Source organism: Aphelocoma coerulescens, chromosome 22, assembly GCF_041296385.1.
Source record: "Aphelocoma coerulescens isolate FSJ_1873_10779 chromosome 22, UR_Acoe_1.0, whole genome shotgun sequence".
Classification (NCBI taxonomy): domain Eukaryota; kingdom Metazoa; phylum Chordata; class Aves; order Passeriformes; family Corvidae; genus Aphelocoma; species Aphelocoma coerulescens.
In genome coordinates this window covers 1,395,635-1,410,496 of record NC_091035.1, presented here as the reverse complement: position 1 = coordinate 1,410,496, position 14,862 = coordinate 1,395,635, and the positions used below count along the sequence as shown (strand labels likewise).

Below are 14,862 nucleotides of genomic sequence, written 5' to 3'. Positions count from 1 at the left end.
AGGGGGGGGATGGGATTTGCATAAAAGCTCCGGGGGTGCCAAAAATTCCCAAATTTTTGCTGGGGGATGGGGAGGGATGATCCCAAAAAAAAAATAAAAATAAAAATAAAAAGCTGGGGGAATTCCCAGAGCTTGGAATAAAGTGCAGAACGTCCCCGGGGAGGGAAAAGGGGGAGCAGGGATGGGAATTCCCAAATTTTTAAATAAGGGAGGGGGGGAGGGGATAAATATTCCCGAGGGAAAAAAGGGGGATCCGAGCCGGGGGAGGGGTCCGGGGTGGGAGTGGGGATCCCAAAGTTCTCATTCCAGGGGGATCCCAAAGTCCTCGATCTCTTGGGATTGGGGATCCCAAAGTTCTCGATCCAAGGGAAATTGGGGATCCCAAAGTCCTCGATTTCATGGGAATTGGGGATCCCAAAGTTCTCGATCCAGGGGGAATTGGGGATCCCAAAGTTCTTGTTCTGTGGGGATCCCGAAGTTCTCGATTTCATGGGAATTGGGGATCCCAAAGTTCTCGATCCAGGGGGATCCCAAAGTTCTCATTCCAAGGGAAATTGGGGATCCCAAAGTTCTTGTTCTGTGGGGATCCCAAAGTTCTCAATTTCATGGGAATTGGGGATCCCAAAGTTCTCATTCCAGGGGGGAATTGGGGATCCCAAAGTTCTTGTTCTGTGGGGATCCCAAAGTTCTCAATCCAGGCGGAATTGGGGATCCCGAAGTTTTCATTCCAGGGGGAATTGGGGATCCCAAAGCTCTCAGTCCAAGGGGAATTGGGGATCCCAAAGTTCTCGATCCAGGTGGAACTGGGGATCCCAAAGCTCTCATTCCAGGGGGATCCCAAAGCTCTCGATCCGTGGCAGACGGTGGATCCCAAACCCTTCGTTTCACGGGGAATTTTGGAGGCCGCTCCCATCTTTTTTCCAGGAATATTTTGGATGGCACAGCCCTCGTCCCAGGGGGGAATCGAGGATCCCAAACCCCTCATTCCATGGGGATCCCACAGATCCCGCTCCCCTCATTCCCAGAAACCCCTCCCCCCCCCAGTCGGAAGCAACGCCGGGAAGGATCCCAGAATCCTGCCCAGGGAAAACCCCCTGGGATCCACCGGGAAAATCCTTCCTTGGGGGAACTTCCGGGATCCACCGGGAGAGATCCTGTCCTAGGAGAACTCCCAGATCCCTCCTCACCCGCCCCATTCCCACCGGGATCGGGATCAGGGCGTGCCGGGATCAGGGGGAATTCCTGGGATCTGCCCCAATGAGTCCTTCCCTGGGATCCACCTGGAAAAGTCCATCCCTGGAAGAGCTCCTGGGATCCATCCAGAGCCATCCTTCCCTGGAAGAGCTCCTGGGATCCACCTGGAAAAGTCCTTCCCTGGAAGAGCTCCTGGGATCCATCCAGAGCGATCTGGTGCTGGGAGAGCTCCCGGGATCCACCTGGAAAAGTCCTTCCCTGGGATCCACCTGGAGAAATCCATCCCTGGAAGAGCTCTCAGGATCCACCTGGAAATGTCCTTCCCTGGAGGAACTCCTGGGATCCATCCAGACCAGTCCATCCCTGGAAGAGCTCCCAGGATCCACCTGGAGAAATCCCTGGAAGAGCTCCTGGGATCTGCCCAGACCAGTCCTTCCCTGGAAAAGCTCCCAGGATCCACCTGGAGAAATCCATCCCTGGAAGAGCTCCTGGGATCTGCCCACACCAGTCCATCCCTGGAAGAACTCCCAGGATCCATCCACACCAGTCCATCCCTGGAAGAGCTCCCGGGATCCATCCACACCAATCCATCCCTGGAAGAGCTCCTGGGATCCATCCACACCAATCCATCCCTGGAAAAGCTCCCAGGCTCCACCTGGAGAAATCCATCCCCCCCGGAAGAAAACTCCCAGGACCCACCCCGCTCCCCAAACCCTCCCCCGCAGCACCTCCGGCTCCCTCCTCACCGCCCCCCTTCCCGCCGGGGCGGCGCCGGGATCCCGCTCAGGGCGTGTAGGCGGGCGGCGGCTGGAACTGATGGACCACCTCGTAGTCGGCGCCGTAGGGCTCGGCCTCCTCCATCTCCGAGAGCAATTCCAGCGCCTGCTCCTCCTCCTCGCTGGGATAATGGCGCAGCAGGTTGGCCGCCGTGGCCAGGATGGAGGCGCCGCCGGCGCCGGCCACCAGGTAGAAGCTGACGGCGAAGGTGACGAACACCTGGGAGCCGTGGTACTTCTTGTGCTGCTGCTGCTGCGCCAGGAGCAGCTCCGAGGCCCAGTAGCAGAACCCGATGACGGTGGCGCATTGGAGAACTGGGATAATGGGGAGAAATGGGGAGAAAAGAGAAAAAAAATGGGTTAGATTGGGAGAGAAATGGGAGAAATGGGAAAAATGGGGTGTTTGGGGTTTGGGGCAGCTCCGAGGTCCAGGAGCAGAACCCGATGACGGTGGCGCATTGGAGAACTGGGATAATGGGGAGAAATGGGGAGAAAAGAGAAAAAAAATGGGTTAGATTGGGAGAAAATGGGGAAAAAATGGGTTAGATTGGGAGAAAATGGGGAAAAACGGGGAAAAATGGGGGGTTTGGGGTCTGGGGGAGCACCAGGAGCAGCTCCGAGGCCCAGGAGCAGAACCCGATGACGGTGGCGCATTGGAGAACTGGGATAATGGGGAGAAATGGGGAGAAAATGGGGAGAAAAGAGAAAAAAAATGGGTTAGATTGGGAGAAAATGGGGAAAAAAATGGGTTAGATTGGGAGAAAATGGGGGGAAATGGGGAGAAATGGGGAAAAAGAGAAAAAAAATGGGGGGTTTGGGGTCTGGGGGAGCGCCAGGAGCAGCTCCGAGGTCCAGGAGCAGAACCTGATCACGGTGGCGCACTGGAGAACTGGGGGAAATGGGGAGAAATGGGGAAAAAATGGGGAAAAAAGAGAAAAAAAATGGGTTAGATTGGGGGAAAATGGGGAAAAAAATGGGGTGTTTGGGGTCTGGGGCAGCTCCGAGGTCCAGTAGCAGAACCCGATGACGGTGGCGCATTGGAGAACTGGGGGAAATGGGGGAAAATGGGGAGAAAATGGGTTAGATTGGGAGAAAATGGGGGAAAATGGGGAGAAAAGAGAAAAAAAATGGGTTAGATGAGGAGAAAATGGGGAAAAAAATGGGTTAGATTGGGGGAAAATGGGGGAAAAGGGGTTAGATTGAGAGAGAGAATGGGGAAAAATGGGGGATTTGGGGTTTGGGGCAGCTCCGAGGCCCAGGAGCAGAACCCGATGACGGTGGCGCATTGGAGAACTGGGATAATTGGGGAAAATGGGGAGAAAATGGGGAGAAAAGAGAAAAAAAATGGGTTAGATTGGGAGAAAATGGGGAAAAATGGGGAAAAAAGAGAAAAAAAATGGGTTAGATTGGGGGAAAATGGGGAAAAAAATGGGGTGTTTGGGGTTTGGGGCAGCTCTGAGGCCCAGGAGCAGAACCCGATGACGGTGGCGCATTGGAGAACTGGGGGAAATGGGGAGAAATGGGGAGAAAAGAGAAAAAAAAAGGGTTAGATTGGGAGAAAATGGGGAAAAACGGGGAAAAATGGGGGGTTTGGGGTCTGGGGGAGCGCCAGGAGCAGCTCCAAGGTCCAGGAGCAGAACCTGATCACGGTGGCGCATTGGAGAACTGGGATAATGGGGAGAAATGGGGAGAAAATGGGTTAAATTGAGAAAAAAATGGGTTAGATTGGGAGAAAATGGGGAAAAATGGGGAAAAAGAGAAAAAAACTGGGGGGTTTGGGGTCTGGGGGAGCTCCAAGGCCCAGGAGCAGAACCCGATCCCGGTGGAGCACTGGAGAACTGGGAAAACTGGGGAGAAATGGGGGAGTTTGGGGTCTCCAGGAGAGTATTTTGGGGGGATTTTTGGGGCATTTTTTGGGATATTTTGGGGGATTTTCAGGGTATTTTTTGGGGGGATTTTTTGGAGCATTTTTGTGGGGATTTTTTTGGGGATTTTGTGGGGATTTTTGGGATTTTCGGGGGATTTTTGGGGGATTTTTTGCAGCATTTTTGTGGGGATTTTTTGGGGGGGGATTTTGGGGGATTTTTCGGGGGATTTGGGGGGGATTTTTTTGGGGATTTCCCAGTGGGATTTTGGAGAATGTTTTTGGGGATTTGGGGGGGATTTTGGGGGATTTTTCGGGAGATTTTTTGGAGCGTTTTTGTGGGGATTTTTTGGGGGATTTTGGGGGGATTTTTTGGGGGACTTTGTGGGGATTTTTTGGGGGATATTTTGGGGGATTTTTTGGGGGATTTCCCAGTGGAATTTTGGAGCATTTTTGGGGGGATTTTTCGGGGGATTTTTGTGGGGATTTCTTTCAGGATTTTGTGGGGATTTTCGGGGGATTTCTCGGGGGATTTCTCGGGGGATTTTCAGAGGATTTTTCGCAGCATTTTTGTGGGGATTTTCGGGGGATTTTTCCGGGGGATTTTTATGGCGATTTTTTGGGGATATTTGGGGGGATTTTCAGGGGATTTTTGTGGGCATTTGGGGATATTTGGGGGGATTTCCCCGGGGGATTTTTATGGCGATTTTTTGGGGGATGTTTGGGGGGATTTTCAGGGGATTTTTGTGGGCATTTGGGGATATTTGGGGGGATTTTTCCGGGGGATTTTTATGGCGATTTTTTGGGGATATTTGGGGGGATTTTCAGGGGATTTTTGGGGGCATTTGGGGATATTTGGGGGGATTTTTCCGGGGGATTTTTCCGGGGGATTTTTGTGGGCATTTGGGGATATTTGGGGGGATTTTTCCGGGGGATTTTTATGGCGATTTTTTGGGGATGTTTGGGGGGATTTTCAGGGGATTTTTGTGGGCATTTGGGGATATTTGGGGGGATTTTTCCGGGGGATTTTTATGGCGATTTTTTGGGGATATTTGGGGGGATTTTCAGGGGATTTTTGTGGGCATTTGGGGATATTTGGGGGGATTTCCGGGGGATTTTTATGGCGATTTTTTGGGGATATTTGGGGGGATTTTCAGGGGATTTTTGTGGGCATTTGGGGATATTTGGGGGGATTTTCGGGGGATTTTTCCGGGGGATTTTTGTGGGCATTTGGGGATATTTGGGGGGATTTTTCCGGGGGATTTTTATGGCGATTTTTTGGGGATGTTTGGGGGGATTTTCAGGGGATTTTTGTGGGCATTTGGGGATATTTGGGGGGATTTTTGGGGGATTTTTCCGGGGGATTTTTATGGCGATTTTTTGGGGATGTTTGGGGGGATTTTCAGGGGATTTTTGTGGGCATTTGGGGATATTTGGGGGGATTTTTCCGGGGGATTTTTCTGGCGATTTTTTGGGGATGTTTGGGGGGATTTTCAGGGAATTTTTGTGGGCATTTGAGGATATTTGGGGGGATTTCCGGGGGATTTTTCCGGCGATTTTTTGGGGATATTTGGGGGGATTTTCAGGGGATTTTTGTGGGCATTTGGGGATATTTGGGGGGATTTTTCCGGGGGATTTTTATGGCGATTTTTTGGGGATATTTGGGGGGATTTTCAGGGGATTTTTGTGGGCATTTGGGGATATTTGGGGGGATTTCCGGGGGATTTTTCCGGGGGATTTTTATGGCGATTTTTTGGGGATATTTGGGGGGATTTTCAGGGGATTTTTGTGGGCATTTGGGGATATTTGGGGGGATTTTTCCGGGGGATTTTTCTGGCGATTTTTTGGGGATGTTTGGGGGGATTTTCAGGGAATTTTTATGGGCATTTGGGGATATTTGGGGGGATTTTCGGGGGGATTTTTCCGGGGGATTTTTGTGGGCATTTGGGGATATTTGGGGGGATTTTTCCGGGGGATTTTTGTGGGCATTTGGGGATATTTGGGGGGATTTCCGGGGGATTTTTATGGCGATTTTTTGGGAATATTTGGGGGGATTTTCAGGGGATTTTTGTGGGCATTTGGGGATATTTGGGGGGATTTTTCCGGGGGATTTTTATGGCGATTTTTTGGGGATGTTTGGGGGGATTTTCAGGGGATTTTTGGGGGGGATTTGGGGCTGGATTTCGGGGCTCCCCCCACCCGTGAGGATGTGGGCGAAGGCGTAGCGCCGGGTGATCTTCAGGGCCGGGTGCTTGGGCCCGAAGACGTCGAGCAGGAAGGCGCCGAGGCTGCAGACGATGCCCAGGAAGCAGAAGGCGGCGATGACGCGGAGCAGCAGCACCGTCTGCGGGTTCATGCAGAAATCTGGGCGGAAACGGGGCGAAAACGGGCAAAAAACGGGCAAAAAACGGCATCAGCGGGAGAAAAAAGCCGAGTTCCCAACCAAAAAGTTGATCTCCCTTCCAAAAAACGCCCCCAAACGCCGCTTTCCTGCCCCAAAATGGCAGGGTTTCCACCCCCAAAATTACGGGTTTGGCACCCAGGAAAATCTGGGGTTTTGTCCTGAAGTTTCTGGTTTTGTCACACGAAGAAATTCCTCCCCAAAAATTTGCCCAAAAATCCAATTTCCTGCCCATGAAATCCCACAAAAAATGAGCTTTTCCACCCAAAAAAAAAAAAACCCAAAACACCCCCAAAAAATCCCCTCTTCCACCCTAAAAAATCCCCTCTTCCACCCAAAAAAATCCCCTTTTCCACCCAAAAAAAACCCAAAAAATCCCCTTTTCCACCCAAAAAAAACCCCCCAAAAAATTCCCTTTTCCACCCAAAAAAAACCCAAAAAACCCCCCCAAAAATCCCCTTTTCCACCCAAAAAATCCCCCAAAAATTCCACTTTTCCACTTAGAAGTCACGAAAAAACCCCCAAAACTCCGCTTTTCCCCCCCAAAATATCCCAAGTAGGGAGGACAGGGAGGGACAGGGAAGGATCTGGAAGGGCATGGGAGGGCACGGAAGGGCACGGGAGAGTCCCGGCGGGCATGGAAGGACCTGGAAGGGCACAGGAGGGCACGGGAGGGTCCCGGCGGGCACGGAAGGGTCTGGAAGGGCACAGGAGGATCTGGAAGGGCACGGGAGGGCACGGGAGGGCACAGGAGGATCCTGGCGGGCACGGAAGGATCTGGAAGGGCACAGGAGGGCACGGAAGGGCACAGGAGGGCACGGAAGGGCACGGGAGGGTCCTGGCGGGCATGGAAGGGTCTGGAAGGGCACAGGAGGGCACAGAAGGATCTGGAAGGGCACGGGAGGGCACAGGAGATCACAGGAGGGTCCCGGTGGGCACAGAAGGATCTGGAAGGGTACAGGAGGATCCCGGCGGGCACGGAAGGATCTGGAAGGGCACGGGAGGATCTGGGTGGGCACAGAAGGATCTGGAAGGGCATGGGAGGGTCCCAGTGGTGCCGGCGGGCACGGAAGGATCTGGAAGGGCATGGGAGGATCTGGAAGGGCACAGGAGGATCTGGAAGGGCACAGGAGGGTCCCGGTGGTCCCGGCGGGCACGGAAGGATCTGGAAGGGCACGGGAGGGCACGGAAGGATCTGGAAGGGCACGGGAGGGCATGGGAGGGCACGGAAGGGCACAGGAGGGCACGGGAGGGTCCCGGTGGTGCCGGCGGGCACGGAAGGATCTGGAAGGGCACAGGAGGGCACGGAAGGGCACGGGAGGGTCCCGGTGGTCCCGGCGGGCACGGAAGGATCTGGAAGGGCACGGGAGGGTGCCGGTGGTGCCGGCGGGCAGCAGGCGCTCACCTCGCAGCAGCTCGGGGCGCACGGGGCCCAGCACGTCGGGCACGCCCAGCTCCTGGCGGGCGCAGGTGCCGCCGTGGATGCGCAGCCAGGCGGGCTCGGCCAGCGCGGTGCAGAGCGCGGTGATGGACAGAGCCCCGGGCAGCGCCGAGGCCAGGCTGCGCTCCGGCTGCTTGGGCACCGCGCCCCGCCGCCGCCGCCCGCCCGCCGCCGCCGGGCCCGCCGCGTACATGGCACCGGGCACCGGGCACCGGGAGCGGCCCGGGCGGCTGCGGGAGCGGGAGAGGCTACGGGATAACCGGGAGCGGCTGTGGGCACCGGGAGTGGCTACGGGATAACCGAGAGCGGCTACGGGATAACCGGGAGCGGCTGTGGGCACCGGAGAGGCTACGGGATAACCGAGAGCGGCTACGGGATAACCGGGAGCGGCTGTGGGCACCGGGAGTGGCTACGGGATAACCGGCAGAGGCTACGGGAGCGGCCTGAGCAGCTACAGGCACCGGGAGAGGGTATGGGGCATCGGGAGAGGCTACGGGCACCGGGAGACGGTCCGGGAGTGGCTACGGGATAACCGGTACCGGCACCGGGAGCGGCCCGAGCGGCTATGGGACACCGGGAAAGGCTACGGGGCACCGGGAGAGGCTACGGGAGTGGCCCGGGAGGGTACGGGCACCGGGAAAGGCTATGGGATAACCGAGACCGGCTACAGGAGCGGCCCGAGCGGCTCCGGGCACCGGGAAAGGCCACGGGGCACCGGGAGAGGCTACGGGAGCGGCCCGAGCGGCTGCGGGATAAGCGATACCGGCTCCGGGTCAGCGACACCCGGCCCCGGGCAGCGGGACCGGCTCCGGGTGACCGGGACCGGCCCAGGGATAACCGGGACCGGCCCAGGGATACCGACACCCGCTCCGGGTCAGCGGGACCGGCTCCGGGTCACCGCTACCAGCCCTGGGACAACTGACAGCCGTCCCGGGTCACCGAAACCCGCTCTGAGTCACCGGTACCGGGCCGAGTCACCGACACTCGCCCTGACTCACCGACACCCGCCCCGGGCCAGCGGTACCGGCCCAGGGATAGCCGGGACCGGCTCCGGGAGCCCCGCCAGCCTCCCCGGGTTCCCCGGCCGCGGTGCCGAGCCCGGCCCGAGTCCCCCCGCACCGATCGCGCTGCCCCCACAGCTGCCCCCGACCCCCGGCACCGCCCCGGCCGCCCCGGCAGCGGCCCCGGGATAACCGGTACCGGTTCCGCGTGCCCGGCAGCGGCCCGGGACAGCCGATCCCGGCCTGGCAGCACCGGCAGCGGCCGCAGGCGCCCCGATCCCGGCCCGGGCCCGGCAGCGGCTCCGAGCCCTCCCCAGCGGCCCCGCCCCGGCCGCCGCCGCAGTTCCGGTTCCGGTTCCGTTCCGGTTCCGGTGCGGGCGGTTCCGGTTCCGGTGGTTCCGGTGCCGCTCCGGTGCCGCCATGCCCGAGGCGCTGGCGCTGCTGGGCCGGGTCCCCGCGCACCCCGAGTCGCGCTGCTGGGCCCTGGCCTGGAGCCCCGGCGGGGCCCTGCTCGCGTCCTGCGGCGGAGACCGCACCGTGCGCGTGTGGGGCCGCGAGGGTGAGCGGGGACCGGGACCGGGGCTGGGAGGGTGAGCGGGGACCGGGAACCGGGGCCGGGGCCGGGAGGGTGAGCGGGAACCGGGAACCGGGAACGGGAGGGTGAGCGGGGACCGGGACCGGGACCGGGAGGGTGAGCGGGAACCGGGAACCGGGGCTGGGAGGGTGAGCGGGAACCGGGAACCGGGGCTGGGAGGGTGAGCGGGGACCGGGAACCGGGAACGGGAGGGTGAGTGGGAACCGGGACCGGGAACCGGGGCCGGGAGGGTGAGCGGGGACCGGGAACCGGGACTGGGAGGGTGAGCGGGGACCGGGACCGGGAACCGGGGCTGGGAGGGTGAGCGGGGACCGGGAACCGGGGCCGGGAGGGTGAGCGGGAACCGGGAACCGGGGCCGGGAGGGTGAGCGGGAACCGGGACCGGGACTGGGAGGGTGAGCGGGAACCGGGACCGGGACCGGGAGGGTGAGCGGGGACCGGGACCGGGACCAGGGCCGGGAGGGTGTGGGCGAGAACGGGGCCGGGAGAGTGAGCGGGGACCCGGACCGGGGCCGGGAGGGTGAGCGGGGATCGGGGCAGGACCGGGCGGGTCTGGAGGAGAACGAGACCGGGACCGGGACCAGGAGGGTGAGTGGGAACCGGGCGGGTCTGGGGAAGAACGGGACCGGGACCGGGACCAGGAGGGTGAGCGGGGACCGGGCGGGTCTGGAGGAGAACGAGACCGGGACCGGGACCAGGAGGGTGAGCGGGGACCGGGACCGGGCAGCTCCGGTCGGTCCGCGGGGACCGGGGCGTGCGAGGCTGAGAGGGTCCCGTGTCCCCCCGCTCCCCCCGGTGCCCCCCGGTCCCCCCGGTGCCCCCCGGTCCCCCCGGTGCCCCCCGGTGCCAGGCTCGGGCTGGGCGTGCCGGGCGGTGCTGGCGGACGGGCACCAGCGCACCGTGCGCAGGGTGGCCTGGTCGCCCTGTGGCCACTACCTGGCCTCGGCCAGCTTCGATGGCACCACGTGCGTCTGGAAGCGCCAGGACGGCGCCTTCGAGGTCAGGCCCCTCCCCCCGCCGCCCACCCGGGACCCCCCCCCTTGGTCCCCAGAACCCCCCCAAACTCTGCCTGACCCCCCCGAGACCCCCCCGGTTCCCCTCCCCCTTGCCCTGACCCCTCCCAGACCCCCCCAAATGCCCCCAAATTCCACCCCAGACCCCCCCGAGACCCCCCCAGTTCCCCTCCCCCCTGCCTGGGCAGGTTTTGGGGTCCCCCCTTGCCCTGACCCCTCCCAGACCCCCCCAAATGCCCCCAAATTTCACCCCAAATTCCCCCCAGACCCCCCCAAATTCCCCTGGACATCTCAATTCTCCTTCTCAGGTAGATTTTGGGGTCCCCCCTTGCCCTGACCCCTCCCAGACCCCCCAAATTTCACCCCAAATTCCCCCCAGACCCCCCCCAATCCCCGTGGACACCCCAATTCCCCTCGCCCTTGCCCTGACCCCCCCAGACCCCCCCCGAGGCCCCCCCAGTTCCCCTCCCTGCTGCTCTGACCCCTCCCAGACCCCCCAAATTCCACCCCAAATCCCCCCCAGACCCCCCCCCAAATCCCCCTGGACACCCCAATTCCCCTCCCCCCACCCTGAGCAGGATTTTGGGGTCCCCCGCCACCCACGGCCCCTCCCCCGCAGGTGGTGGCCACTCTGGAGGGCCACGAGAACGAGGTGAAGTCGGTGGCCTGGGCACCCTCGGGGTCACTGCTGGCCACCTGCAGCCGCGACAAGAGCGTCTGGGTGTGGGAAGGTGAGGGCCGGGGAGCCTGGCCACTGCTGGCCACTGCTGGCCACTGCTGGCCACTGCTGGCCCCCCAACCACTGCTGGCCACTGCTGGCCACTGCTGGCCCCCCAACCACTGCTGGCCACTGCTGGCCACTGCTGGCCACTGCTGGCCACTGCTGGCCCCCCAACCACTGCTGGCCACTGCTGGCCACTGCTGGCCCCCCAACCACTGCTGGTCCTCTCTGACCCCACTGACCAGTGCTGACCAGCGCTGGCCACTGGTGACCCCTGCTGACCCCACTGACTACTGCTGACCACTGCTGACCCCCTGACCCCGCTGACCCCCTGGCCCCACTGACCCCCTGACCCCCCTGACCCCCGTGACCCCCCTGGCCCCGCTGACCCCTGTGACCCCACTGACCCCTGTGACCCCCGTGACCCCACTGACCCCCTGACCCCGCTGACCCCACTGACCCCCCTGACCCTCTGGCCCCGCTGACCCCCGTGACCCCATTGACCCCTCTGACCCCCCGACTGCTGCTGACCCCACTGACCCTGCTGACCCCCTGGCCCCCCTGACCCCCTGACCCCCCGGCCCCGCTGCAGTGGACGAGGAGGAGGAGTACGAGTGCGTCAGCGTCCTCAACGCCCACACGCAGGACGTCAAGCACGTGGTGTGGCACCCCAGCCAGGAGGTGAGGGGCACCCCGGGACCCCCAGAGACCCCAAACCCTGCCAGGGCCCCATCCTGAGACCCCCAGAGACCCCAAACCCTGCCAGGGCCCCATCCTGAGACCCCCAGAGACCCCCAGGGACCCCCAGAGACCCCAGGGACTGCCAGGGACCGCAAACCCTGCCAGGGCCCCATCCTGAGACCCCAGAGACCCCCAGGGACCCCCTGAGACCCCAAACCCTGCCGGGGCCTCATCCCAGCTGCCCCCAGTGCAGACTTCAGCCCCTGGCTCAGCCCTGCTCTGTCCCCCCCATGTCCCCCCCATGTCCTCCCTCTGTCCTCCCCCGTGTCCCCCCCATGTCCCCCTCTGTCCCCCCTCTGTCCCCCCCATGTGTCCCCCTCTCTGTCCCCCCTGTACCTCCCCGTGTCCCCCCCCCACGTGTGCCCCCCATCCCCCTCTCTGTCCCCCCTGTACCCCCCTGTGTGTCCCCCCCCGTGTTCCCTCTATGTCCCCCTCTGTGTCCTCCCTGTGTCCCCATGTCCTCCCCGTGTCCCCCCTGTGTCCCCTCTGTCCCCCTGTGTGTCCCCCCCGTGCCCCCCATGCCCTCTGTGTCCCCCCCGTGTCCCCTGTGTCCCCCCCATGTCCCCTGTGTCCCCCATGTCCCCCGTGTCCCCTCTGTCCCCCCCCGTGTGTCCCCAGCTCCTGGCCAGTGCCAGCTACGATGACACGGTGCGGCTGTACCGGGAGGAGGAGGACGACTGGGTGTGCTGTGCCACCCTGGAGGGGCACGAGTCCACCGTGTGGGCAGTGGCCTGGGAGCGCTCCGGCCACCGCCTGGTGTCCTGCAGCGATGACCGAACCCTGCGCGTGTGGCAGCGCTTCGAGGAGGGCAACCAGGAGGGTGAGGGGACAGGGGGACAGAGGGACAGAGGGACAGAGGGACAGAGGGACAGAGGAACAGGGGGACAGGGAGGGACAGAGGGACAGGGGGGACAGAGGACAGAGGGACAGGGGGACAGAGGGGATAGAGGTACAGGGGGACAGAGGGACAGAGAGACGGACAGAGGGACAGAGGGACAGAGAGGGACAGAGGGACAGAGGGGACAGAGGGACAGAGGGACAGAGGGACAGAGAGGGACAGAGGGACAGAGGGGACAGAGGGGACAGAGGGACAGAGGGACAGAGAGGGACAGAGGGACAGAGGGACAGGGGGACAGAGGGAACGGGGACAGGGAGAGGGGACAGGGTCAAAGAACGGGGACTGGGGACAGGGAACGGGAGAGGGGAGAGGGAAAGGGGGGGAGAGAAAAGAGAAGGGAAAGGGAGAGAGAAGAGAAAAATGAGAATGAAAAAAGGGAGGTGGAAAGAAAGAGAGAGAAAGAGAAGGAAAAAAGAGGGAAATGAGGGAGAGGGAGAAGAGGGGAGGAGGAGAGAGGGGGAGGGCGCTGCTGTCTGCAATGTCCCTGACCTGTCCCTCCTGTCCCTCTGTCCCCTCTGTCCCCTCCTGTCTCTCTGTCCCTCTGTCCCTCTGTTCCCTCTGTCCCCTCCTGTCTCTCTGTCCCTCTGTCCCCTCCTGTCCCTCTGTCCCTCTGTCCCCTCCTGTCCCTCTGTCCCCTCCTGTCCCAGGTGTGCCGTGCAGCCGCTCGGAGCCCAGCTGGAAATGCGTCTGCACCCTGTCGGGGTACCACGGGCGCACCATCTACGACGTGGCCTGGTCAGTGGGGACACCTGGGGGGCACCTGGGGGCATCTGGGGGCATCTGGGGGGCACCTGGGGATACTGGGGACACCTGGGGATACTGGGGACACCTCACCAGGGCCCTGTCCCCTCCCTGGGACCCTCCAGGTGCCACCACCCTGGTGACCCCTCCAGGTGCCACCTCACCGGGACCCCCTGCCCTCCCTGGTGACCTCTGTGACCCCTCTGGTGCCCACTGACCCCTTCCCCTCCCTGTCCCCTCCCTGGTGACCTCTCCAGGTGCCCACTGACCCCGTGACCCCTCCGGGTGACCCCTCCTGGTGCCCACTGACCCCCTCCCCTCCCCATCCCCCCTCTGGGTGCCCGCTGACCCCGTGCCCTCGCCGTCCCCGCAGGTGCCACCTGACGGGCGCGGTGGCCACGGCGTGCGGCGACGACGCCGTGCGGGTGTTCGAGGAGGTGACCCCGGCGTCCCCGGGGTGCCCGGTCACCTTCAGCCTGGCCGCCCACGTGCCGCGGGCACACGCCCAGGACGTCAACGGCGTGGCCTGGCACCCGCGGGAGCCGGGGCTGCTGGCGTCCTGCGGGGACGACGGCGACATCGCCTTCTGGCGCTACCAGCGCCCCGAGGGGCTCTGAGGGCACCTCCAGGATGGTCCAGTGGCCTCCAGGATGGTCCAGTGGCCTCCAGGATCACCCAGTGGTCTCCAGGATGATCCAGTGGCTTCCAGGATGATCCAGTGGCCTCCAGGAGCCTCTCGTGGCCTCCAGGATGATCCAGTGGCCTCCAGGAGCCTCTCGTGGCCTCCAGGATCACCCAGTGGCCTCCAGGATGATCCAGTGGCCTCCAGGAGCCTCTCGTGGCCTCCAGGATGATCCAGTGGCCTCCAGGACTTCTTGGTGGCATCCAAGACCCCTCCCGTGCTCTCCAAGACCACCCTGTGTGCTCCGGGACCCGCTCGTGTTCCCCAGGACCCTCCCAGCGTCCTCCAGGACCACCCCCTTCCCACCAAGGTCCCCCCCAGGAGTTTCCTGTGGCCTCCAGGACCCTCCCATGGCCTCCAGGAGCAGCTTGTGACCTCCAGGACATCTCAGTGTCCTCCTCGTGTCCCCCAGGACCCTCTCAGTGACCTCCAGGACCTCCCCCGCGGCCTTTGGGGTCCTCTCTGTCACCCAGGACCCTTTTTGTGGCTTCCAGGACTCCCCAGCGTCCCCCAGGACCCCCCCAGTGTCCCCTGGGACCCCCCAGGTGTCCCCCAGCGTCCTCTCCCTCCCCATTCGGACGCTGTGGGGTCGGGATCATTGGGATCATTGGGATCGGGGTGGGTTTGGGATTCCCAAATGGGACCCGGGTGGGACTTTCTGCCCCAAATAAATCCAACAATTTCCAGGGAAAATCCCTCGGCTCTTCCCTTCCCCAGGGGTTTGGGGTCGGCCTGGAACCCCCAAGGGGTCTGAGGGAGTTTGGGGTGCAGGAATTTGGCATCTGGGAATTAGG

General features: G+C 62.0%; 2 protein-coding genes across 2 annotated transcripts; one reads left to right on the top strand and one right to left on the bottom strand.

Annotated features, from left to right (window-relative positions):
• Positions 1–1,952: 1,952 nt before the first annotated feature.
• Positions 1,953–7,972, bottom strand: TMEM127 (transmembrane protein 127). The gene is made up of 3 exons (XM_069035515.1): positions 7,641–7,972; positions 6,034–6,198; positions 1,953–2,285 (listed from the first exon to the last, which is right to left on the bottom strand). Exons 1-3 carry the CDS (start codon positions 7,867–7,869, stop codon positions 1,978–1,980), a joined length of 702 nt encoding a protein of 233 aa, XP_068891616.1. The 5' UTR covers positions 7,870–7,972; the 3' UTR covers positions 1,953–1,977.
• A 1,079-nt stretch (positions 7,973–9,051) lies between these two features.
• On the top strand, positions 9,052–14,761 carry CIAO1 (cytosolic iron-sulfur assembly component 1). Its single transcript, XM_069035338.1, has 7 exons — positions 9,052–9,236; positions 10,123–10,271; positions 10,905–11,016; positions 11,599–11,687; positions 12,366–12,567; positions 13,293–13,380; positions 13,760–14,761. Exons 1-7 carry the CDS (start codon positions 9,098–9,100, stop codon positions 14,001–14,003), a joined length of 1,023 nt encoding a protein of 340 aa, XP_068891439.1. The 5' UTR covers positions 9,052–9,097; the 3' UTR covers positions 14,004–14,761.
• The last annotated feature ends 101 nt before the right edge of the window (positions 14,762–14,862 follow it).

What these genes read in the sequence shown, in the direction of transcription:
- CIAO1 (XM_069035338.1), top strand. Translation starts at nt 9,098, where the DNA reads ATGCCCGAGGCGCTGGCGCTGCTGGGCCGGGTCCCCGCGCACCCCGAG. An exon ending in GCGCGTGTGGGGCCGCGAGG is followed by an intron (nt 9,237 to 10,122) that starts GTGAGCGGGGAC and finishes CCCCGGTGCCAG; the next exon opens with GCTCGGGCTGGGCGTGCCGG. An exon ending in GAGCGTCTGGGTGTGGGAAG is followed by an intron (nt 11,017 to 11,598) that starts GTGAGGGCCGGG and finishes GCCCCGCTGCAG; the next exon opens with TGGACGAGGAGGAGGAGTAC.
- TMEM127 (XM_069035515.1), bottom strand. Translation starts at nt 7,869, where the DNA reads ATGTACGCGGCGGGCCCGGCGGCGGCGGGCGGGCGGCGGCGGCGGGGC. An exon ending in GCGCCCCGAGCTGCTGCGAG is followed by an intron (nt 6,199 to 7,640) that starts GTGAGCGCCTGC and finishes GTTTCCGCCCAG; the next exon opens with ATTTCTGCATGAACCCGCAG. An exon ending in CTTCGCCCACATCCTCACGG is followed by an intron (nt 2,286 to 6,033) that starts GTGGGGGGAGCC and finishes CCATTATCCCAG; the next exon opens with TTCTCCAATGCGCCACCGTC.